General features: G+C 43.2%; 1 protein-coding gene across 3 annotated transcripts in view; it reads left to right on the top strand.

The window, feature by feature from the left end:
- Positions 1-3,214: 3,214 nt before the first annotated feature.
- cplx2 (complexin 2) overlaps positions 3,215-26,649 on the top strand; it is a 32,186-nt gene continuing 8,751 nt past the window's right edge. Inside the window, exons 1-2 of one of the 3 annotated variants that reach the window (XM_031587077.2) lie at positions 3,215-3,425; positions 18,324-18,483. In XM_031587077.2, the coding sequence (XP_031442937.1) occupies positions 18,453-18,483 (31 nt within the window). In that variant the 5' untranslated portion in view covers positions 3,215-3,425; positions 18,324-18,452. Of the gene's footprint in view, positions 3,426-3,520; positions 3,633-15,935; positions 16,111-18,323; positions 18,484-26,649 lie in introns of those variants that run through there. The other 2 variants (XM_031587078.2, XM_012834399.3) reach the window with 2 other exon arrangements.

Consider the following 26,649-nt stretch of genomic DNA (forward strand, 5'->3'; position numbering starts at 1 on the left):
AGCCGTTGAAATATATAAATAAATAAATAGAACAACAGCATTACAAGTAATGAGGCAGTGCACCAGCTATACACACCCAAGCTCATTTTGTTTAGCTGTTTACACAGGAGGCGTACGGATGACAGCCTGAAATTGCATATCCTGGTCCAGCCCTGTGCCTCATGAATAAAGGGTTATTGCCCTTTTATTGAAGGCGGTGTGGGGAGGGTGGAGGTGGAGGGGGAGGTGGAGCGGGGGTGGGGGGGTGGGGTTGGTTCAGCTACCAGCTGCTGTCCACGGTTGACAATCTAGCACCCTGGGAGAGAGCCTCCAATCTGTAAACACACAGGACCAGGTACATATCCTGACCCTTTCCCTATTCAGCTTGCCTGGTCACCCTTGGCCTGTGCTTCAGTGATATGATAGAACAGATGCTGATATGGAGACATGTAATTCATTCTCTCAGTTGTTAAGTGAAATGTTTTGACGCTGTCCCTGAATTAAATTAAATGAAAGCCTTAGGAAGGCCAGTTTAGCAAAGCAAGGCCCCGTGGAAAAGGAAGAGACACAAGAGTCTGTGAGAGAAGCGTCCCAAAATGAAATGTAAAAAGAAGAGATTCAAAAGGGATACTGTACTGCGTAGATATTCTGAGTTTTCTGAGTTTATACGAATAGACATGATCACAACATGGTCAAACATCAGCAACATATCTGGTATTTTTGGGGGGCTATTTTCCTCTCAGCAATATCGAAGTTGCAGAACAGATTTGATGAGCCAAACGCACGCACAAGTGCACATACATAGGCCTTTGGCAGCTTCCATCACTGAGGCAAAACTTGAGAAACAACTGGCTTGAAATGTGAATGTGAATATGCTTAAAAACAGGAAAGGATGTTAGAGCACGGCTGAAGTGCTGGGACTAATGAGAGGACATGGTGTGGTCGGCAGAGCACTGGAGACACTAATCTGTCCAAACAACGCACACACACACACACACACACACACACACACACACACACACACACACTTACACACACACACTTACACACACACACACACACACACCCTTCCTCTCAGGACAATGAAATGCAGCATGCTGTAATTCAATTGCATCAAGCCATGGGATGAACTTGGATTGCTGTCTTCTTGGCGTGACAGAATTCTCCTTATTTGCGGCTATCTGTCCAAGAGATTTCCAAGAAGGAAATGTGGGAAGGGAAAAAGTGATTTACAATGAGGATGTTCTGTGACTGAATGACTGAAGCCAATGAGCTTGCATGGCTGTGTTATTTTGTGCAATGAAATAATAAAATAACAACATTGTGAAACCACTTTACTGTAATGCATTTGTCTGCATTTGGTCTCCAAACACAATCTTCAAGTGCACAAGACAATAGAAATGTTGTCAAAGGCATAGCTGTTCTTGAAGTGAACACTGTGAAATTGACATCCACATATAAACAATCTTCTGCAACTCACACCATCTACTGTGAGCTTGTTTAAGATCACATATTCCCTATCTGCCAGGACATGAACTCACTCAACATAAACATTTATTCATGTCTGATTGAGCCGATATTGGAAAATCACAAAAATGTGACCCCATTGTGTCCTTGAAATGGATCTGTGCTGGGGAAATTATAGCCACGCTGTCCATATTTATAGATTTTTTTGATAGCACAGCACGATTGGCTGTCTATCGGACATAGGATAGGATTGCAGTTTGCCACAAACACGCTCAACAACCCCCCCATCCCCCTTTCCCCAATTCTTGGCTGTTAGATATCATCTACGTATGTCCAGCATGCTGCTGTAGTCTCTCATATCCTCTCTCTCTTTCTCCCTCTCTCTCTCTATCGCTCTCTCTTTCTTTCTCCCCTGCCTCCATTATGAGTAGGCTGATATATGATACCCTCACACTTTCAGGGCCATTGTGGTTTCCCTCTCTGCCTGTAGCGCGGGTTGCTTTGTTTGTCCATTTCTGTCTCGTCTTGGATGTCAGCACTGACAATGCAGCTGGAGCCCAAACAGACAGCACCTGCTCCGGGTATTTGCTCTTCCCCGCTATGAAATAGCACGATGACAGACTACCATCCAGTGTGGTGATGGGAGCAGCACAACATCCAAGCCCCAATTGACTGCAGGGCAAAAACATGTTCCTGGACTGTGTCTGACTGGTGGATGAAAAGCCTGGGTGCTGATGCTGGATGTCGTTTCTAAGCTGTATTCAGATTCACACATATTCAGATTGCCAACCTAACTACCCATGTCTCGGCTAATATGATCATAATCATCAGTTCATGGGTACAGTAAGATCCTCAATATGTGGTATGACCATTATCTTTGTTTGCTTACTGTCACCCTTTCTACACTCTGCAATCTGTATGTATGCCTGTTGTCTGAAGCAATTGCTTTATTCTATGTATGGATGCCCCCCCCCCTCTATCCGCCTAAAGGGTCGGCTTCATGCAGATGGGTCCCCCCTCTGAGCTGGGTTCTGCTAGAGGTTTCTTCCTGTCAAGTCAAGAGAGTTTTTCCTTGCCACCGTCGCCTTGTGTTTGCTCTGTAAGGTTAAGGCCCTGGGCTCTGTAAAGCACTTTGAGACAATGTCTGTTGCTAATGACGCTATATAAACGAATACAATTGGATTGGATTGATTTTCCTTTCATGTCTGCCCTAGAGCTGACCCAGGGAGGGCCCCTGTCCATGACCCATGGCTTAAACGCAGTTTATCTTCATGCTGTAGAATGAAAGGCGCAGGGCTGATGAGCCACAATTTGCAGGATGACTTAACCAGAAAAGTGTACTAAAATAACACATATGCCAATGGTTGTTAGAAGTCTGTCTCTCTCTCTCTCCCTCTCTCTCTATCCTCTCTGTCCTCATCACCACCTTTACAGTTTCATACAGCTCAGCTCTCAGTTGTTGTGCTTCACAAAAAAGTGATCCTATCTAATTGTAACGTACAAGTAAAGCCATCCAACAAAATCTCATGTTTTTTTATGACAAAATGGCAGTGCTTCCTCAGCACCTAGGGCCCCCCACAAATCTCAGTTTATATATTCACATTGACGGTTATATTCCCATACATACATATATATGCAAGCACCCCTCGACATGCACACGCCTGTACAACTGAATTGAGCTGCCACTCATGACAAATCACCATGTAGTCCACAGATCTATGAATCACGTTAGATTCCCCGGAAACACCCCTCGGTGTGACAGGACAAAAATCTTGGAGAAATTCATGACCACTGCGCGTCAACATATTTATAGAGCCTTTCATTGGGAAAGCTTGGAGAGTGTGAACAGAAAGGGAGGAGGGTGCGAGCTACCAGGAGGGAGGAGGCACCAGCGATACGAGAGGCAAGGACTAGAAGCCCTGAAATCACACCAGTGAAGACCAGCGTAGCCGTCTCACTCACTCTCGCGGAGCCTGGAGGTTTGTAAATCTTCTACCATCGCATGCTGTTATTAGCGATCGCATCAATTAAGTTCTGGTGATTTCCCCTCTTCCCCCCGTCTGTATCTGCATGCTATCGATATTTGCCACAACGATGCAAAGGGCTGGGCATGCAGGATGAGGCGTGAACGGCTAGTTTCAGCACCATGTTGTAAGGAAAGGACAAGTGTTTGAGAAAGGCGCCAGGTAAACATGGTTTTTGTCCATCCGTTGTTTTGTTTCTTTTTTTAGTTGAGGTCTAGAAACAATGCTGCAAGCTGTTTAGAGCGCCTGTCCGACGTAAATAACGTGTTGATGCATCCTTGAATGAAACTGTTAGATCATATATTTAGCTTGAATGCATTACAGACTGGTGTAATTTCCCAACCTAGCCATAGTCTGTCAGCACTCTGGGGCGTGTGGTAGGTTTGAAAAGAAGGTTCAATCCAGTTTCAACGCGCCATTTTATTTAAATAATTTATCAGCTGCTGCGTCTAAATGCACGGGTGAAGCGTGCGAGCGTCTATAGGCTCTTCTGAGGTGGGGTGCGCTGAAGGATATAGAAGCAGAGGAGGGGGGGCAACAACACAGGTGGATTTTAGCTTGTTGCTTAAAGCAACCTACTGGAGTGATTTTCTCCCTGACAGTGCCTGCATTTCCCCGCTTTAAGGTAGAGGCGTACATGCATGCAGATGTAGCCTACTCATAGGTTGTTGTAAATAAAGTTATAGTTATTGTCAGCTTATGCGTCAGGGCAACATCACTGAATACCAGTCAAACTCTGTCTCACAAACAAGTGGTGCTTTAGATTTTTCAGCGTGACTTGTGTTGTGAAACTCAAAAGCACTCGCAACTCAGTTTAATTAACATGAAGAATTAAAAAGCAGTGTTATTTTTTATACCATTGTAACTCTGATGGTAACCAGCCATACATTGCACTGTTCCCTTTGCATAATTGTACAACTGCATCATCGTGCTTTCTGGGAAACTGTTCATACAGTAATGTTTCCGAGTCCCCTCAAGCTTAAAGGAATCGTGCTTATCTTTTGAGCGTTTTGAGCTGTCAACATGTGAACGTCGACCCTGGTCCACAGGAGCTCACTTACTTCTTGTAGAAAACGACCGAATCGGTGCCGCTTGAATAACTCCCGTGCCCTCAAGGGCTGAACCCAGATCAGTTTTGCTCAGGATTTTCTCACTCAAAACCATACCGTCATTAACACGACATGGATAACTGAGTCCACACCAGCTGTGTCGTTTGCACCATCTGCAGTGTGAACTATATAATCTCTTGCTCCCCTCGTTTTGCGAAAGTTCTGCGTTATTCCTATGTATGACAGTACTGAATTTACAAAAAATTCAACTGACTTTGCCATGGTTGCCATTATTTTTAATTTTGTATATCATTCTGAGAATATAACAAGTTTGAAAATAATGGCATTTTAATACACTTTATATAGTGCTTTGCACATGCATAATGCTGTCAGCTAACAAACTGACCTGTAGTCAGCACTGAATTACGAAGAAATTGCAGAATGAAATAGTTTCGTCAAAAGACTAGTGAAAGTCTCTAATGCGTAGCTGAAGCAAACAGGTGTCTGTCAGATGGTATAACTGAGTGCATGTTTGTCTATCTAACGTCTACAAAAGTTCAGAGTGAAACAAAAATCATGCTGTACATCATAAATTAATCGGAGGAGGCACAATATGTTATTTGTCTTTGAATGAAATTGTTGTTTTTTGTTTTTGCCTGGTATGTATGTATGTATGTATGTATGTATGTATGTATGTATGTACACTATGTATGTATGTATTTATGTATCTATGCATTTATATATCAGTGTATTTAGAAACCATCTACACACACAACAAAGTCAGAGGCAGAGAGTAAGTGTGTGTAAGGCAGCTAACAATGTGCCAAGTGGTGATCTGAGCACTACGCTGAGTAAAACCAAGGTGTTACTACCGTAGACATATATACATGTATATATGTATATATGTCTATGGTTACTACCATAAACTAATGTTACACTTACATTGAGATATAAAACAACTTGTAAAAAAGAAGAAAAAAATTGCTGATAAAGGCAGTATGTGTGATTTTGGATGTATTGAAAAGATGGGGACTATTTGGTTTAAACATTTTGTATGCATACACAATGTTCCCTGAATTGGCTTGGCAGCATTGCCTTCTTCTTATCTGACTGGATGTAAAATGTGAAGGTAATCACTGATTTATGACTCTGATTTATGACTGTGTGAGCATGAGATATTAGTGGGTTGCTAGGCGTACAACTTTATGAGTGTTAGGAACACACACCACACACATAAGCCCCAGTTGTTCCAGAATGTTCCTATTTTTAAATTCAGTGATATCTGTGATCTATTGCTTTCCACACCAAGAGACGCTCAAACAACGCCACATTTCCTTTGACTGTGAAGGTTGTGGAACGAGTGTGTTTCATTTCATATGACTGCATCTGAGGAGAAACATAGCCAGTCAGTACGACAAAAACAATCACATGCTTTATTTATCTGGCGTCATGCTGTCTTCATTATACAAGTGTCACCTCTATCTTATACAAACACACACACACACACACAGAGAGAGAGAGAGAGAGAGAGGGAGAGACATCTATAAAAAACACACCATTCAACACACCATTCAGCTTTTCACATTTCAGAAGAAAGTGTGAAGTGTGTGCGTGAGAGGGGGAGTTGGGGTTTGGTGTGTGTGTTGGGGGGGTAGCTCCCTGTCATTTGTGTCACAATTGGCAGCTTGATCAGGATGAGCCAACGTGTCACTCATCTTGCAGCACGACAGGTGCATGGCAGCAGGTTTTCAAAGCCTCCTCCGCCCACGATGTTCATAAAAGTAGCCCTGTTACCGGGCGCTTTCTTTATCCAGAGAGAGAGACAGAAATCCAACGATAAATTATTTATTAACATAAAAATAACCTCTATCAAGATGTGTGATGGGGATTTTTGGTCTCTGTAGTCTGGCTCTTTTGAAGGCGGTAATAATCCATGGTCACTGAGTTGCCTGAGGTTTACCAGTGCGGGTAAGAACTGATGGAGTCTAAGAAGCTGGGAGGTGTGAAGATGAAGGAAGAAGGAACAGTAATAGGCTAGATTTGTCATGCTGTTCATGACCAATGCATTTCCATAAAGCTAATTTTAAAAAGAGACCTTTAGCTCGCCAGGCTTCGCCTGTTCAATCTAGGCTTCCGGCATGTTGCTCCAAAGCATGGCTCCACGGTTCCCTGCCACGCGACTGCCACAGATCAAATCAAAGGATAAAGGATGGATAAAGACAGCACATCGCCACCAAATCCAGCCATGGTCGGACTAGCAGATAGAGACTGGATAGCCCCCTCTAATCTAGCCAAATGTTACAGCGATAATAGGACTAGAAAGAGGCTCCAAGCATGTTAATGGCAGCCTTATCTGTTCTTCCCAGACTTCAGTGTGTGTTTGTGTATGTGTGTGTGTGTGTCATGGGAGTGGCTAGCTCATGGGCACACATACATAAACACACACACATGTATAAGCACACCCTTCAAACACATTAAAAAAGGAAGGCTCACATACATACGTCCTCGGGCAAGTTGCATAACTAAAGTGCGTGGGCTTTCGCAGGGCTCTCGAATGCAGTTCCAGTAGAAGCGAAGCAGCTCCACTGGAGCTCCTCTGGTGCTGCGCTTTGCACTGTGAGGTGATGCTGATGCAGATACCCCATTGTGACAGAACAGTTAGCTTCATGAGTCGGTGGGGGTGGGGGGGATTGCGTCCCTGACCTTTTTGGATAGCCTGACCTCTTGCCCACTGGTCTGTTTTGACAACCTCTAAGCAGGAGGTTCATGGGACCTGGGGGGGTAATCACCACCCCACTCACCTGGTGGTCTGCTAGCTGTATGTGGCTACACAGGCCCACAGGTCAGTGGTTGCTGATGAGGTGGCTCCAGAAATGCCAGCGGGAGACATCAGGTGGCGGTTCCATCAACACAACTGGAGGTTGGCTGGTACTTAGTGGCTTGACTTAGTGGTGTCTGCCTTATGAACAATAGACACAGTCCCTATACTGTAAACAGAGAGAGAAAGACAGAGACAGACAGACAGAAGGGGAGATTCAGATGATAGACAGCATGAGAGAGAGAGAGTGAAATATGAGAGAGGGAGGGAGAGGGAGAGAGAGAGAAACTGGCAGCAACACAGACATGGCCAGCTGTGGGGTGGAGGAGATAGAGATGGAGATGGAGGAGAGGTGAAGGAGCACAGGACCAGAATAGTTGGATGGAGGCCTGGGGGATGTAGAGCTTTGCGGGCCAGAGAGTTTGAGAACAGAGCTGTGGCGGTCTGTGCTGTGCCAGGGGGGAATAAGCTCCTTGGTATCCTCTTCATGCGAGTGGGAGGTGGCGGCTCCGGCAGCCAGGGAGGAGGCGCACCGAGCAGAAGTGAGGGCCATCCCTCTTTCTCCATCTTTCCTCTGTTTCTGTCTGTTTCTACCATCACACCAACGTTCAGTCTCTCTCTCTCTCTCTGGCCCTGTCTTTCTGTCTGTATATTCTGATATCTTTCTGAGTTTTTCTCTCTCTCCGTCTCCCTCTGCTTCCTTTACATTTTCTTTTCTGTCCGTCTCTCCCAATGCCTCTGTCTTTCTTTCTCTGCCTTCTCCTGTCTGTCTCTCTTTCTTTCATTCTTTCTTTTTTTTCTTTCTTTGCCCTTCTCTATACCGTCTAGGTCTCTCTTTCTGTAAAATGCTCTCTGTTTTGTTTTTTTCTTCTTCCTTACAGCAGCGTTTAGTTGACTTCCGCTTTGATATTTTGCATAAGATGCAGTTGTCTGGGTAACAACTCCTCCACTCCACCTGTTGTTATAATGCCTCTTAATTGGCCTGCACGGATATGGAGAGAACGGGAACAGAAGAGAGGAGAGGAGCGGAGAGGAGCGGAGAGGAGCGGACTTGGACGCCACAGAAGCGTGTGACTGGCTGCACATGGATTATGGCGTGGGTGTCGCTATGCATTTGGGCCAAACTGCAAACATCGCAAAGCCTCCGAGTTTCATGCTTGAGGCTTAAAAACTGTAAGATCCACCAAACGGGGTGAAAGGATGCCTAGCGATGAATGGATTCTGTATACTCCGTATACAAACTCTCCGCTAATCTCCTTCCCCAAGAATGGTGTTAAGATTTACCCACCTACAGCAAAAAAAAAAAGTTGCTGTCTTTTTTATCATTTAGCAACAAGCTGCCGTATAAATTTAACTAATTTTCTTGGTATAACTTTAGCATGCCATGGGCTATTTCCTCCGTTTAAAACAAAAGGTGTTTCATGACACCAAATATGACTTCTTAGAGAGAAAATGGTCTTCGTTTTGACATATTACTATTTTCCTGGATGTGTTTGTTTTGTCTTTCTGGAAGCCTTAATGAAGGCACAGATCTGTACAGTGTTAGGGTCGGGCCACAAGCCAAGTAGTTAATCTCATCCTCAACGCTGCTCTGCTGTCAGATTCGCTTTGGGAAGCGAGGGGGTCTGCACACAGCGTAACCTAATTACCCTTCATACCATGCCCTCCAGTATCACTCAGGCCTCAAACACACACACACACACACACACACACACACACACACACACACACACACACACACACACACACACACACACACACACACACACACACACACACACACAATCCCTCTCCTTTCCTCTCTGCAACACACACTGCACAGTAGCCTATTTTATTTGCCTTTTTTAACCTACACAGTAGAATCTTTAACCTCAATATACAAACACAGGAATATATATACACAAATATTCTTAATATACACAAATACTCTCTTTTCCACACACACACACACACACACACACACACACACACACACACACACACTGACACCCATTCAACACCAATTGTGTGTTAGCACACAGATCTTTTTGGCACCTAACTGGCCTTATCCTCTGGCTACGTTAATGAGATTTAATTAACACATGATGTCTGGTGGAGTCGCACATTCAACAGCAGCAGGTCGAGACGGTAGCGGACCTTCAAGAGACGATGTCACTAGGACACCCTAGGCAGTCAGGTTTTACTTAGACTTATTTTCAGTAAAATTGTATTTCTATTTTATTTCTATAGCGCATTGCATACAAATACATCCATCTCAAAGTGCTTCCAAAGCTTAATCGATTGACTAACAGCTTTTAATAGTAAAAGAGGACAATAAGTAAAGTTAAAACATAGCTGAACTGAGATGTTTTAATGCAAGTTAGCAATGGACTCGAACAGAACAAACAGATATGTTTGCAGATGTTTATCATCACATCCATGGGAGCTGAATTTGGGTATTGTAGTTTTGGTAATATTTGTGTGATATATTGTCAGACTGTCTGGTCTAGTAGTCAGTATCGTGTAACAGATGGTCCCTCAGTATGTCAGCACTGTGGAGTACTTGTGTTGGCAGCACAAGGGTTAACTAGCATTTACAAAATGTGTAGGTATATTTGTAGTCAATCAGCATTTGTTTATCAGTATTTGTGTCTTTTATATTTTATATGTTAAACTCATACTTTAGGGGTATGGTTCTAGACCTTTTTTTCTAGATCTTTTTTTTTTTTAAAGATTTGTTTTGGGGCTTTTATGCCTTTAATTGATAGATTAGTGAAGAGTGGGACAGGAAATGAGAGGGAGAAGGGGTGGGGAGTGGACAGGAGAAATGACATCGGGCCGGATTCGAACCTGTGTCCTCCATGGGCGTCAAGCCCGAATATGGTCGGGGCTACTGTTTGCGCCACAGTGCTCCCCGTTCTAGACCATCTTAGTGTAATGTAATATCACTCTCCCTCCTCTCTGAGTTGATTTGCTCATGTTCAAAAGGCCCTGAGCATTGCAGATTAACTTCTAGATGGACATCTACATGGCAGACTGAACTCTATGCTTCATCAGTGCTTCAGTCAGTCCATCGACGCTTTCAAAACGCATTGCCTGGGGAAAAAGTCAGCCATGGGAAAGGCACTGTGTTTACTTTACTCAAAATGGGCAGTTAATACAGTAGCTGAAGATGAAAGAATGAGATGAAAGCGATTTATTTTGCTGTTGTTGTTGTTGTTGTGTGTTTGTGTGTCTTGTCCTGGAAATGTGTTTAATGTACATCTGAACAGAGCTTTAGCATGTTGTGGTAAGATGATGTCCGTAATGGCTTTTTTATGAAGACATAAAATACTGAGCGCAGTGGCATTTTGCCTGATAATTACACAGTCCTTAAACTGTTGTTAAGAAAAGTCAGTTATTGTTTTGTTTTGTTTTTTCACCCTGAGGTAAAATGGCATCTTTATGTGTTTGCCTTCCTCTTGGTTATTGACTTATCTATATGTGGCTTGGCAAAAAGGCAAGCAGTGAATAAATCAGACGACTCCGGCTAGATAAATGGCCCTGCATTCAGTAGCAAAAGAGCCAGACTATTGGATATACTTCATTTTAAATTAGTATTTGTAATTAGTGACTCCATAACAGATTCAAAATGGTTTTACTGCAAACAGTTGGGAGCAGAAACATCCACATTTACATCTCCTGGGCCATCTGTAATGGCTTTTATATCACTGTGTAATAAGGTTTTTACTATTATTGATACAGTATGATAAATATTCCGTTTTACACAAAGAATTCTGAACTTCTTACTAAACCGATGGGATTGTGCACTAGATTCTAGACAGGTGCTACACTCTCTATCCCAACAGCCCCTACTGTAATAGCCAACCCCTCCCCCACCCCACCCCCTCATTCACTACCCCACCCCTCCATTCACCCCATCCCCCCACCCCTTCCATCACCAGTCCTACCCCATGTGCGCCCTTAATGAAAGGGAATGAGATATTGACTCAAAAGGGCTCCACGTGAGGCAATGCAGCCCCCCGTGTCAATTTGTCAGCCGTCTTTTTTTAAATCACTGCACTGACAGGGGAGACGCAGACGAGAGGTACGGCTTCTCACCGCTTCTATATATATTTGTGTGTGCCAGTGGCAGTATAGAGAGCCAGGTGAAATTAGAGAAAGGAGACATTTCCCCCGTGAGGGTACAACTGATGATCTGTAAGCATGGAGGCACACATTGACGTGTTACACAGACTGATCAAGGGTCTCCTCATGATGTATTGAAATCATTCATTCACGTAAGAGGGAGGAAAGGTATATGATCGGTCGAGATGGCAATTTGAATCCGAGGCACACGCTGCAGGTTCTCTGCGGTGAGAGCAATCATATTCAAACTACCAAGAACATACCAACCACATACTAATAAGTAAGTAAGCTAATGCACTTAAGAACATATGATTCCTCTGACCAGTAAGTGAGGGTTAGTGTTTGCAAAGTCATAGCTTATTCATAATAAGCCCTTGAGGATTCTGTGTCAAAATATCCCAGGGTGATTATTATTAGAAAAATGGACTTGTGCTTGCCTCACCCTCCAGCAAGAAAGACCGACATCATTTACGCCCATCGAGTTACATGAATAAATTATGGCAGACTGCATAGCATCGACTGAGGCATGGAGTTCAAGAGCGGGATTCTGTATTATGTCGATGTATGTGTTTTCAGTTGATTTATATATATATGCATTTTTTGAAGGGGAAAGATTTATATGGTCTCTGTTTGGCTTCAAGGAAATGCAGAAGTCATCTTTCAAAGAGGGAAAACAGCAACAGGAATGCAAAAGAGAGTCATAAGTAATTTTGACAAAGTCTAGCAGTGTGCTAGGAAAGGAACTAAGATGTTGTTGAAAAAGCAGGTCTGAGAAGGCATGTTTTTTTTCGGCTGCAAGATATCGTTTTTCTTTTTTTAGGGCCAGTGAAGCTGCCTGCCTGGGAAAATGGTGTTTTAAATGATGTCTTTCTGAGCTGTGAGGTCACAATTCTCCACACCCTGTTGGCTGCAGGGCGCTCCAAGTTAGGATTCCATCTTTGTCCATTGATTTTTCCACCTCCGAGCCCTGCTTTCCTAACTCATTAAGGGCCGGAAAACGGTAGCTCTGGTGAAGGTTTTTACCAGTCAAGCCACTGACCACGCTCTCCCTCATTATGTCTATCTTTCTTTCTGTCTTGGTTTCTCTCTCTCTCTTTCTTTCTCTCTCTCTCTCTCTCTCTATCTCTGTCGATCTCTCACACACACACAAAAGGATATTACTTTGAAATCTCTGTGAATCTGATGTCACAGTGGATCGAAGCCAACCAATAATATTCTATCCCAGTAGCCCATGGATAATGGTGAAACGTGCTGAACAGGATGTCTATCATGATGGAAAGACACTGAAGCAATATCCCAATGCCTTTGCTTTATCCATCGATCCAAAGTCATTTTCATCGAGCAGGTAGCAGCACTGAACTTTTGAACTGTGACAGTAATCATGGAAATGACATGAAAGAATAACTAAACAGACTTAGCTGCTTTGCCCCTAAACAGTACTTTGTGTCTGTGGAAATATAGGGCCAGAATATATATATATTTTTTTTATACCCTCAGTTTATTGTTTGGGAAACAAAGACTTCCAGATATATACACACGACCACACAATAAACAAACGTACACAATAGTTATATTTGGAAATATGTTTGATTCCGGAATAGACACGTTCACGTATTGAACTGCTCACTCTATCAATTATTCTGACAGTCTTTTCTTTCATAGCTTTCCACTGAGACGGCCGCATCTGTCCAGATCTAAAGTCAAGCGCAGATCACAGAAGGTGATGAAATAATAGAGAGTAATTGGCTTGAGTGGGCCGTGTTTAGATAACATTATACTGTCTTACACATCAGTGGCTGGTATGGTGAAAGGGAGAGATGCCCTGCAGTTATCTAGAGCTCACTGCTAAAATGGACGTTATGTAAGCTTTAGATTCCCCTCACTGCCTCAAGTGCAGAAAGATGGAGCTTCTCGCTGTTTGCCAGTGGTCATAGCTGAAAAAAAATGTGCAAGATATTTGTTGTGTTTCATGTGGAAAGAGGATCTTTTTTTCTTTTTTTAAAGGATGCACACAGGATTTGTAGGGGTTCTCTTTTACAGTACAGATGTAATTATATAGCTCAGTGGAGGTCAAAAGATGCTTTTCAATTGTTGAAACTGGAAGATCAATGCAGTATAAATTGAGATATCATGTCATGGGATGTGCAGTCCTTTCAAACATTTCATATTGCACCACTCTATATCTTCTGTCCTACTTTTGCCATGACTTCATGGCATGTACAGTACTGTAGCGTCAGTGGATTCTTCGAAGAAGACAACTTGCAATCGTCGTGTCTTGTGGCTGCAAACCTTTATTTTTTTTAAGCAACAGGCAAGAAAACACTGATACACACTGAGTGAGACGAAAGACAGAGATGGTCTACTTTGACATTGCAAAGATGCTGGCGATGCACAGATACACTAACTAACACAGGGGCTATCACACACAGACATTTAATGGCATATGACACAGACAGCACAGTTAACAGTGAGTTTCAGTTCTCTAACAAGCCTTCTACCGCCTGGCATGCTGGGATCACTCCAAGTCTCTTCCCTCAGCAATGTGAGAGCTCTTGCACGTTACAATACCTTCTCCTGTGTGCAATTTAACTATAGCGCCTGCCAATGTTTAAAAATAGGCCAACCAACAGCTTTTCTGCTTTTTCACAGTGAGCACCTAAACCACTATTTCATCATTGGCCTAACCCTGTCAAATTCATGTCACCCAACCGTGACTTCATACATTCTCCTAATTCTGTCTTCAAACTAACTGTGTAGATGCTCTGGTTCTATGCGCTGAGGACCCACTTCTGTCCGAGAGCCGCTGTCGTTTACGAGTAGGCCCATTTAATCCCACTAAATAGACCACTCTCCCTGTGTCCAGATGTATCCTCTCCCATCTCAGCCTTCTGTCAATGGATTAGATGGACTAATCAATAGAATAGTATTGTGTGTCTCCTTGGCATTGGGCTCCTTTGTTATTCGCCGTGCGTGATTGGCTCTCACATCACTGCCTCTCCGAGAGATATGTTCCACTCTACCTTTCATTTCCTTCCGCCTTTGATCAGCAACACGATGGAAGCCGCCAAGATAAAAAGATAACGCAGGTCTGGTCATTTTCAGTGGCTACTCTCTGCGAAGAGAAGAGTGCTCCACCGTGGCTTTTTCAGTTCGTCATGGGAGGAAAGGTTCCAGCAAGGGGATTCTTTAAAGAACAGACCTCAGATGTCAAAACTATTTTTGGAACTCTAAAAAAAAATATAAACACTTTTGATGGCTTGAATTTGAAAAGTCATCTCCACAGGGACAACAAGACAAATGTTTAGGCCCCAAAGCTTTTTAAAGTGCCATCAAGCTTCATATTTTGGTCCTCTGATGTCAAAACAGGTCATCCAGAACACATTCTATTTGTTTTTTTTATGTTTTGATGTTGTTTATCCTTGTGGCTCCGTAATTGCAATATTTTTTATTTTTCACAACAGGATGATCAGGGAAAGCACTTAACAGTCGCCACTCTATTATGCCACTCTGAGCACAGCTTAAACACCTGGGACAACTAAGGTGCTGTTCACGCCAGGAGAAATCCCTTGGTCATTACTCTCCGGGCGCTACTGAGGCGAGCAGGAGAATTTACAGCCTGGCCTTTAAACTAATGTTCCAGCTTTCAGTGCTGGGCCCAGCCTACAGGCAGGCAGGCAGGCTGGCTGGGTGGGTGGGTGGTTGGCGCTATTGAATAAGAGCTGAGCTTCGTCCACAAGCTGGTGGGTGGATGTGGCTTTGCGGGCCTGTATTGAATGCTTTCGGTTGATGGAGCGTCAAGCGCCTCCAAGGTCATGCAAGGGCATTTACACAATACTGCGATGAGCCCCGTGCTACTCTTTCATTGCTGCCCCCCACCACCAACACCACCACCACCACGCACACAAATGCTCCACTCAGTGTGGTCTCTGTTGCTCTCCTGTGAACATGAAAGGCTATACAGTAAGATAACCTTAAATAACACAGAATAGTGTCAGTCAAGACAATGGTAGTATGGATAGGGGCATTGCCCAGATTCTGCAGAATTAAATCGATGCCGTGGCCCTCGATTGCTTTAATTGATTCTCAACACAAGTAAGGCAATCATGCTTGACAATGCGAAGAGGATGGAATTACTGGTCCACAAGCCTGCCATGCCAGAATAGGTCAAATGTAATACTCAGCTGACCTCATCAGCAAAATATTGTCAGGACAAAAACACAATGTTCAGCCACTGACGCTTTTTGTTCCCCTTCTGTCATGGTTTAGCATGGTGAATGACATGGCAGTAGAGAGATAATAAGCATATTATGAAGCTCTGATGAAGTCTACTACTGAAAGAAGGTTTGGCGTTATTGTGTCCCATCATTGTTAAAATATAGGACCTACAAAGCCTTCAAGATGTCAGTATTAAGGCTGCCCTTTTCTCTCTCTCTCTCTCTCTCTCTCTCTCTCTCTCTCTCTCTCACTCACTCTCTCCTTCCTGCTCATACACCCCACCTCCATTCTACACATACAGAGAGAGGGAGAGAGAGTGTGTGTTGTCACAAATGATTGATCGTTTAACCAGCCCATGAAGCAGTTGGCGGTGAAAGAGGTTAGCAACGAAAGATACTTATGCTGAGGATCACTTGATTTTGGACAATATTGTTGCACCAACATTTAAATGGTAAGATATGGGTGTTGATGCTTAGCTGCTATTGTTCTTTAGTTTCATTTCGTTTATGGTTTACTTCGTAGTTAGTTCGACAGCAGAATGCCCGCTTTTACATGTGTCTTTTCCTTTGCTCTTCAGAACAGTTGTTTACCGAAGTTGTGCGTTAAATGTTTGCGTTTGCATAGTTCTGTCGATGTTCTAATTGTGATAAATGTACTGTGATGTCGAGCTTTTGTCTCTGGAAAAGCTATTTACATCTTCTGTTGTCTCTACTGCCTCTTTAAGTCATAGCTTTCCAACTGTTCAAGTCTTAGAGGTAACCCGTTCGCTGTGCTGCCGGGGAAACCGTATCGGTGACATAATGACTTACTCGCGTCTCTGGGTTGGGAAGAGAAGGGCGTCTGGGGTTTGTTTAGAGGCAACCAGGGGGTTACGTTCAGTCTGTATCTGATTTCACTGTGATTCGTAAACTGACTGATTCGTAAATGGGCTGAGACACCGTCTATTTCGCGACTCATTACCCCATTAAGCAATACGTCAGTTTAATCGTACATGTTGTGATCTCACGTTTAGGCTATTAGACTACTAACACCCCTCTCCTCAACCTCTCATGTGCGGAGCCGTCGCTTGTCTTTCGAAGAAACAGCCCCTGTCCGCGGTGCTGAAGCCAACCACAGTGCGTCTCCTGGTCTTGGACGCTGCAATTTATTGCAAAGATGAAGCGTCGAGAGCATACATCCGAAAGCCTGCAGACGGGTGGGAGGGCGCGCGCGTGTGCGAGCATGCATCCCCTCTGACGGACTGGTGTGGTCCCTGCTGCAGTGGTGGATTTACATAGGCTATACATATGGGGGGGAAAACGCTCATAATCAGTTGTGCACTACTCTTATGTGCCATGCTCGTTGAAGTCAGGCTGATATAGACCTAACATATAACGTTTAATACCATTTAATTTGTGACTGAGTTTAGGTCTTCATGTACTTTGTTTTAAATCAACAACCTGTTCCTACACCATGTATGTGAACAGTGAATTGACAGTGAATTGACAAATGAGCCCACATTTTTTTTCTTTTCTGTGTGAGAGAGTGATTCCAACAGCTCGACACACAGGTATCAACAAACGAGTTTTCATTCTCTGAAGATGCTGACGTATTCCACCTAAGTAATGAGGTATTGACATGCTCTTGTCCCAATTATCACTCACACACGAGGCCAACCCACCATGCAGAGGGCGGGTAGGAATATAGTCTTCTTGCCAGGGGGTGCCTAAAGACAATGGAGTGTGGCTAAATCTACACGCACAGGCAGCACAACGCTTTTTTCCTTGCTCGAACGTATCGACACCTGTCGATAAGCTATCTGTCAGTTAGTTACGGTGTGTTTTGATGCTAGAAGCTGCGTGGCGCTAACCTACAGAAATGTGTTTCACGGACACTGCATTCGGTATTAGATGTAACAATCACCATAGTTACAATTCCGCAGGTTATTCACTTGCTGAGTTCAAACATCAAACAAAGAGTGACGTGTACCATTTGAGTGATTGTTTATTACAATGCATTATGTTACTTTGCACCAGCAAATTGTCTTGTTGACATTTAGAGGTTTCTCATCTGGCAACATTGTGTGGCTGACTAACTTGGAACAGAATGTTCCAAAAAACCATGGCATCAATCTTATAAGGGCAGATATTAACTCTTTCCAGACAGCATCAGTAGAATTAGGTTCACATTGGAAATGTCTCCTTTATAATCATGATTCATCTGCCAGCACACCATACAGGACCGCATATTGATTAGAAGTTTAATTTGTAAAAAATGTAGGTCACTTTATTGAGTCTGTCAGTGTTGCCATTTCAGTGAGACTACAGGAGTGATCAAGTTTCAGTTGCATGATAGATCAATGAACAGATGGAGTTGTGGGCTTCATCTTTGGCGGCCTCAGCCCTGCGTGCCAAGAATATGGAACAAATGTGGCTGCTTGTTATCAAATTAGCTTCAAATAGAGCTGTTAAGATAGAGGCACAGTAACTATTTCATCAAGCACATATTGTACTGGCTTGTTAACAACCTTCTATGAAATTTCTGCAAATACTTATGCAGCCCTCCAGCCTTCGGAGAGCTATAAACTGACGCTAGCAAAAGTGCCATGTTTCTTTCCCCAGCCTGTCCCAGGCTGCACCCCTTTAACGCTCCCACTGATTAGTTTGTCTCTGCCTTCCCCCACAGGAGCGATAGAGATTTATCTGGAGTGCAGCACATATTGACAGCAGCAAGCAAGCCAGGCCTGGGGGAAACAGAGGGCTACATGCAACTTTCTCTTTAGCTTTTGCCAAGACCTGAACACACAAGTGCACCATGGATTTTGTGATGAAGCAAGCTCTGGGCGGTAAGTGTCACTGATTCACTGGATTATCTCATGTGTCAATCCACTGCATGCAGGCTCTTATAGTGACCTATAGTATTAGAAGGGAATAGGATTACAGCACCTGTACAACATTGTTAGGATACTGAAGTGGCCCGAGATAGTCTTTAGCATTTTAACATTTCAGATGTAAAACACTTTGGTTTCTTTTGTTGATGAGTCATGCTGTGCCAGCTAATTAAGTTACTAAAGTCAGACACGTATGCAACCAAAAGAGAACAAAATGCATGAGCAGCGATGCACTGTAAGGAAATGTTTAAGCTGTTTTTTACCATAGAGGTTTCAGTTGTTTTTCTTTTTGCTACTCTGTGCGAGTGCTTAGCTGAAATACAGAACTTCCCCCAACCCTTAATGTTATCTGCGATTTCCCCCATGACATTCATTTCAGTCCACATGCCCACTTTGCACCGCGCAAAGTATATTTTACACCCCCATGCTGTGTGCAGATATGGTCATCAACTTGGGTATACTTTGCCTAAAGGTCAATGAGCCCTTGAATCAATTTCCTGATTCGGATTCATCAGTAGAATGAGTAAAGGGTCATAAAGTAGATTTATTCCCCTCCTTCCAATCCCCCTGGAGGCCCCAGACGTTGAAAATTGCCTGTGTTGGAAGAGCCTTTGGTCATGTGACCCTCTTTATGCCTCATGTCATAGCTTGGTGGGATCTCATTGGACCGGGGTGAGGGGTAGGATCCTCTTTAACTGATGAGGAAGTGAACATATGGAGTAGTTTGTCTCCTTTAGTTCTCATGCTGCCGTGATGGGTCCAGGCAGGCCAGGTTCCTGAGTGTAGATTGACCTAAATGATAAATGAGATGTGGTCTCTTGGTGTTTCCTTCTTGCCCTTCAGCTGGGGGGGGGGGGGGGGGGGGGGTCAGGGCAAGAAGCAGAGCATTGATAGGTCAGCATCTGCAATGATGAGTTTATTTTATGAGCAGCCCAATGTCAGATTGGGCATATAAGAACACATAGACCAACACATTGTTAAAGGTGAAATGTGTAGTTTTTGTGATGAAAAAATGAGGCATTTGAGGACTAGAGGAAGTATTTCAAATGGAGAAAAACATATAATTGTGGGCCACCATATATTTTTGACAAGTTAATTAAGTCCATCTAAGGTCGTGTTTTTAAAATTCCTAACATGTCATGGGGCTCTGGTGAAAATGCGAGCGTTTACAAGACTTAACAACAGTCCTCATCCCTCTCAGATTACTCGCAGAAACACACTGCATTTTGCTGTCTGTCTGCCAGGCGAAGCCAGTGGCCCGTGTCCTTTCTCCTGTTCAGCTGACTGTGCAAAACAAGCTCCACACAAGCCTGTGGAATTGTTTGTCGAATGGCTTTTGGCTCCAAGCATACATTAAGACCCCGCATGGAGTGAAAACCAGCACCATCAGATGCGGGGATGCTAGTGGGAGTCCTGTGATTATGTAAAAGGGAGAGGGATTGGGAGACGAACCTGAAGCGTGCTTGAGAAAGAAAAAAATACATAATAAAGGCAAGAGAAAATGAAAGAAAGTAAACATTGGCATGAAAAGGAAAATGGATTACATAAGCAGATGCAGCCCAGGCACTTAACTCCAAAGTGACTCCATTGTCTGCCAGGACAGTTGTGACCTATCTGCTAATGGACGAATGAGAGACAAGCATGGAATAACGCCTTTTCCAGTCGTCGTTCTGAAGGAGTGGCAGTTGGTGTTGTTTTGGTGCTTGGATTGTATAGTTATAGTGGTACTGACCTATTTTTTTGACTATTTTTCTTTCATCAAAGAATTGCAAAGCGCTTAATTCACATGCAAATGTGGTAAGCCAGCACATTTGCATATCAACTATAAATGGGGAGATTTTTGTTCTCCCTTTCCTCCCCCTGATACATAAATACCACTATTAGCGAGACTTCATCAGACGGGAAGCATCTCATCCCCTCTGCGTAAGCGGCTGCTTTTTCTCTGGAGCGTTTTTGATGTAGCGCCAAACACAGGGGGCCATGGATGGAAAGCGGTCTGCGTCGCTTTAAAAAATTGACTGCAGATTTTGAAAACTTCTGAAGTGGTTTTCTCCTCATCCATTGTTGATTGGTAGGACAGAGAGCTGAGTCTGTATTAACGTCATCCGCGTGCGTAATGAAGGATGTTAGAATATCACTGCCATGACTACCACACCCTCCTCCAGTCTGCTTTGTACTATTTTAAGTCAGATTCTCTTTATGTAATCCATATTTTTAGCAAGTCAACAGTTTGAAGTCCTACATCCTTTCATGTGAAACTGCCTGGCTGTGTTTGTGAATAACAACAAAAATAGTTTAAAATGCTACAAGCGATACTTTTTAAAGATACATGGGACACCTGGTGTGAAAATATATGCTCTGAGCTGAAAAATGTCTCTCCTGGGCGCTGTAATCAGCAACTAAAGAGTCGGCTATACTAATCAGGAAATCTGCACAGATGTGAGCTTACCTGCCTACAAGTTATTTTGTGTGTGTAAAGCTGTTACATCGGAAGGAAGAAGTGGACTCAAGCAAGCTAAGTCTGGTGGAAGTTAGCAAGAAATGTTTCCATCCCTTAGGGAACCTGCTCAGTGCACTGCCACCTAGAAATGTTTATATTCCTTAGCAAACTTTCAGTGTGCTAGCTCCTTTTGACAATATCTATTACCATCGTGTTGATAATGATAAAGTGGCAATTCTGTCAGTTCAAGTTCAAGCAAGCTTAGTGCGATCCAAACATGAACTATGAACTAGAACCCAAACTAGAACTAAAACAAGCAAGAACTTATTCTAATCTTATTAAGTGCCTCGAGACAATTTTATTGTTTTGGCGCTATAAAAAATAAAATTGAATTGAATTGAATTGAATTGAATTGAATTATTCAGGGTACAGGAAGTGTACTGCTATGGGGAGTCAGGAGACACAGATGACCTTGTGAAAGGTCCAACAGTAAAAGCAGTCAGGATGCTGATGTCCTGGGTTGAGTTAATTATCTATTATGCAGCTCGCAAGGGGGATGCGACCTCTGGCCCCTTCCTGAGACTGACCTCATGCACACAGCTCCCTAGGGATTGTGGGTAACTTGCTTCGCACACCTCCTTCTAGTTTCAATCTGTCATTCCAAGGCGTCCACCTACACAAGTGCTTTTCCCAATTACGGACGAGGTCAGGACAGGACGGCACACTGTCCTTTGCTAAGAGCCCGTGGAGAGAGATGGAGGCAATTAAAAACACAGATGATGGCAGTGCATCCATGCAGGAGGTGGCTGTATAAGTTATGCATAATAAATGCCTGTCATCAATTATGAATATGTCATTCCCTCCCTCCCTCTATCTTTCTTTCTTTCTCTCTCACTCACTCTCCCTCTCCCTTCCCTCTTTCTCCCTTTCTCTCTTTTCCCTCGCTCCCTCCCTCTTCCCTCTCTTATGGTTGCTAAATGGCCTGACCCCAGATGGTGTTTGTTCCAGTTTGTTTATTTTTAATCCCCGTAGCTCATGCAGAATCATGCTCGTCAACGTCGTGAGGTAACGTCTGAGTGCTGAGGCATGACACCCTAATGGGATCTCCAAAATGGTTCAGATTGACTGCAGATGACATATATCCACTTTAAAGACACTGGCTGGCACTGTTGTGCTATAATCAGAATAATGTGTAGGGGTTGGGGGGGTGGGGGGGGGGCATGTACTGTTTCAAGATAATGTGGCTGGAAAGGGTCATAGGGACTGGTTCTTTGTCTTAGGGTTATAGCAGTTTTGAGAAATACAGCAAATTGAGAAATACAGTAGAAATACATTAGTACAATGCAGAGAACAAAAAATAGTTTGTACCACTTCTTAGTCATCTGGTTTTGGCATGTCAGTTTTTAGTGCTTTGTATTTGTCTGTCCTTTTCTTTTAGATTGTGGTAGCGACTGTGTGTGAAAAGAGATGCGAATAATCGTCAGACAGTGTTGCCGAAGGAAAGCTTTTTAGTTCATATCTAGCAGCATGTATATCAAATCACAGTCAGCAGTAGTGATAAAGCTGTATTTTAAAGCCTCTTCCTGTGAAAGAGTACCTATCGAATGCTGGCTCCAGCCTTAGCGAGCTTGGCCTGCGGCCAGAACCTCTTAGTCTCCGAGAAACAGATCAATACCCAGATAAAGTTTTCACTCCACTGGCACATACATAATTCATATTCACTCAGGTGGTCCTGTATTTATGATCGATCACCCCCCACCCCCTCACAACAATGACTGTGTCAATGTAATGGCGGAAGTCTGTGAGTTGTAGTTTGGGGGGGGGGGGGGGGGCGTGTGAGAGGCCCTGAGTTGTTTGACGATGCCAAAATCCTTGCTACAGCACAGGGCGAAACGCTGACCACTGCAGATGGCAGAGATCTTTCATCGCCATAGGAACAGACAGCTGTCACGCAGTCGCTGTTTTCATTTCAACATTAACAGCTTTGAGCTGTCCACAAACCTGACTCATACACTAGAGTAATTACCACACGCACTGTATATCAAAGTGAAAATTATAATAGATGCTAGAATTTGTTTCGAATGACTGATCCAGCCTTAGTGACGACAAATAGCATACTCACAACAATGTTTTTCCTTTGTGAGTTATGAATATAAATAATAACTGAAGTAAATATGAATGGTGGAAATGCATTATGTAGATGGCCGGGCTGTCACTGAAACCTCGCCTAGATGGTTCTACAGCTGATGGATAGAAGCTGTTCTGTGATTTAATGAAGCCTCACCTGTCATATATACACACAGATAGAGGAACACACAGAACCATAGTTATTGTATGTATGAAGCATTTTAATTTCTTAATAAAGCACAAGTATGATGCTAATTCACAGTTGGGTCTTTCTAACAAGCTGCTATTGAAATGTCAGTACAAAGATACTGTGTCCTGAACAGGAACAAAATTAAAATGACCTTTCTTGTGTTTTTTTTTCTCACTATCTTTTATTCTCCACTCAGCACTAGAATACTGATCAGAATCGCTGGCTTCATGACTCACGGCGGCCATAAAGGATGGCAGAGGGTTTGATTACAGCGTTGGCTGGAACGATACACATTTTTTTTCTTCTCCTCAGGCAAACAAAACCACAAGCCTTTTTGTTTCCTGATCAGTCAGTCAGCGCTCTCTGAATTTGGCTGGGCTGGGAGTGTGGCTCCGCAATAGTCCCTTCTTGCCAAGGCTAACCTCTAACTGCAAAAAAAAAACCTGACAATGTTGAGGGGGACTACTATGGGCTGGGTGGGTTGGGGTAGTTGGGGGTGGATCTGTGACAAAGAGTGCAGTGGCATGTGAAAAGTTTTATGGTGTGTGGGAGTCTTTCTCCAGCCGCCTCTGCCTAAAAGGGCCCTCTGGTCGTTGTTATTGTTATGATGTAACATGTGCTTTGGGGTGAGGAAAGAGTCTGTTTGCACAAAAACATTTGTGTGTGTGTGTGTGTGTGTGTGTGTGTGTTTGTGTTTGTGTTTGTGTGTGTGTGTGTGTGTGTGTGTGTGTTTGTGTGTGTGTGTGTGTGTGTGTACATACAGACACACACACATATTCCATTCATAACATTTATTTAAATATAAGTATACAGACATGAGGACATCATGTAGTTCCAAAACAGTTTAAACATAAAATGCATTTGAAGTGTGTGTGTGCGCATGTGTGTGTGGTTGTGTGTGTATGTAGAACACAGCAGTACAATGGTGACATGTTTGCTATTTTTAACCCTACAACTGTAATGTTGATTAAGGGGGGGTTTATTCCTTTCTATTGTGGTTGACTATTCTCAGGCCTAACAAGGCCTTGAAGTCTGTGGCAGGTCTATAAATACAACACTAGATTTGCTGTGAATAACTTTGATCCGTGACCTTTGTCCTATGAGTTCCTTAATGAATGTTCAAGCAAGATGAAGTAGTCAGTCATCAAAAACACACACACACACATAAGCACACATAAACACACACACACACACACACACCTAGGACTGCAGCCAGGTAAGCTAGGATATGCCAGCAAATAGTAGGTCACAAACACAAACCAGTGGCAGACGATTCCAGTCCCAAGACAAGTGCCTAGAAGAGACTGTACTGGCTCCACTCTCCCAAAAAGCAATCTCGTTCTATATTTAAACTCTCTCTTTGTGTTGCTTTGAAACGCCCCCCTATTTTTGGAGAGAGGTGAAAAGAATGAAATAGATATTCATTTTAACTCCTTCCGTTGTCCCTGTGTCCACTGAACCTTAAACAGGTCCAGGGCGGGGAGTATTAATGACGGCCATTAGTGTGGTTCTCATTATTAATGACACCTTAGTCACCACAGACCCCTCTTTCCCTTGCCCACTCTCTCCCTGTCTCCTCTTTCAAAAAACCCCTTTTTCTTTTCTTTCATCCTTTTTTTAGGATCATCTTCTTCCTTTCTTTCCATCTTTCTTCCATCTTTTTTCTGCCTGTCTTCTTTCAATTTTTCTTTCTTTCTTTCTCTTTCTCTGTTAATCTGTCCATCTATCTATCTACTATCTCTCTGCCTCCATGAGTGTCTGCAATGATAAATGTCATTGGCCCTCATTCTCGAACATTTTCTGAAGTTTCTTCTGAAATGTTTCTTACGGGCTTCGGAAAAACAACGTAAGCAAAAGACATCCGCCAAATTCATGTACGCTTGAAAATGGGGTCCTACGCAGCAGAAGTTTTCTGGGCTGTGCTCCCCCGGAAAAGTTTTCTTAAATTGAAAGCGCGTTCTCGTGCTCCTGAATTTGCATACATACACGCCCTGCTAGCTCCTTATAAGGGCACGCAACCGTAGTGACGTGTGCAGTCGGAATCGACCGAATCTACACGAAAGCAACTCGTAAACGAGTCATGTCAAAGCGGAAAGTCATGTCTATGACTTGAACGGTGCAGAGATGGACTGTTGCAGGATGTAGATGTGTCCATTCTATTCCACTATAGCTATATCAACGTGATTGAGTTTAGTGCTTATTTATTTATTCACTTACATTTGCAGTGTTCGTGTACATTACATTTAGTCATTTAGCAGACACTTTTGTCCAAAGCGACGTACAAGGGATAGAACAGTCAAGCTACGAGCAATAGAGACCTAGTGTAACAATAAATACTACTTTACATAAGAAATAGAAAAACGAAATAGGAAATAAAAACGAAGTGCAGTAATGTAACTGCTATAAGTGCAAGTTAAGCACTAGTCGAAGTGCCAGTTAGGAAGGGAGGTGCTCTCTGAAGAGTTGGGTCTTCAAAAGCTTCTTAAAGGTAGAGAGGGACGCGCCTGCTCTGGTAGTGCTAGGCAGTTCGTTCCACCAACGTGGAACTACTTGAAAATTCTGGATTGCCGTACTTGCACAGACGGCAGTGCCAAAAACTAGACGAGCGCAGCATTCCGGTGTAGTCCTTTTATTTATTTTATGACATCACGGTGCCTCGTAGAATCATGACTATAGGCCTACATGTGAAACGTAATTGTTAATGATACTTTAATCCGAGGATCTGTAGAGTTGATGTGAACGCAATCACCAACGATTTCTCACAAATTCATTAACACGGAGAGTTTTCTTAAATGCGATTCCTCAAAAAACCACAAGAGGGCGCACGGGGCCATCTTGTGGTTTTTTAAGGAATCGCATTTGAGAAAACTCTGGCCGAGTTACGACTGCTAATTCGAGTTCGGAAAGTCTTCTGAAGTTCAGAGCAAATCCCAGATGAGAAAACATTCATGAATGCCAAATGTTGTCCTAAATCCAATTCAGAAGAAATTCCTCTTAAATTCCTCTTAAATTCTTCTTAACTGCGTTCGAGAATGAGGCCCATTGTCATTATGCCTCTGCTTAGACCAGGCAAACACACAGACACTGATTCCCTACCCTTCCACAGCAAAGTGCTCTCCAAATAAACTGTTAGGTGGGGACATGTAGAACAGTGGTGATTTAACCCTTCAGCAGGGCAGTGTTGAACATTCTAATACAACGTAAGATTCTAAAATTCCACATTATATTGGCTGGAGTATATTATTTAGAACGTTCATTTTACAACCTTGTAAACACACTGGTGTGACGGTAACTGCTTAAGGTTTAAGACAGGCTCTGTGACTCTTAATGACCCGGTACTGTTTTTATTCTCTTCCTACCTCCT

This window comes from Clupea harengus, chromosome 20 (assembly GCF_900700415.2).
Source record: "Clupea harengus chromosome 20, Ch_v2.0.2, whole genome shotgun sequence".
Lineage (NCBI taxonomy): Eukaryota > Metazoa > Chordata > Actinopteri > Clupeiformes > Clupeidae > Clupea > Clupea harengus.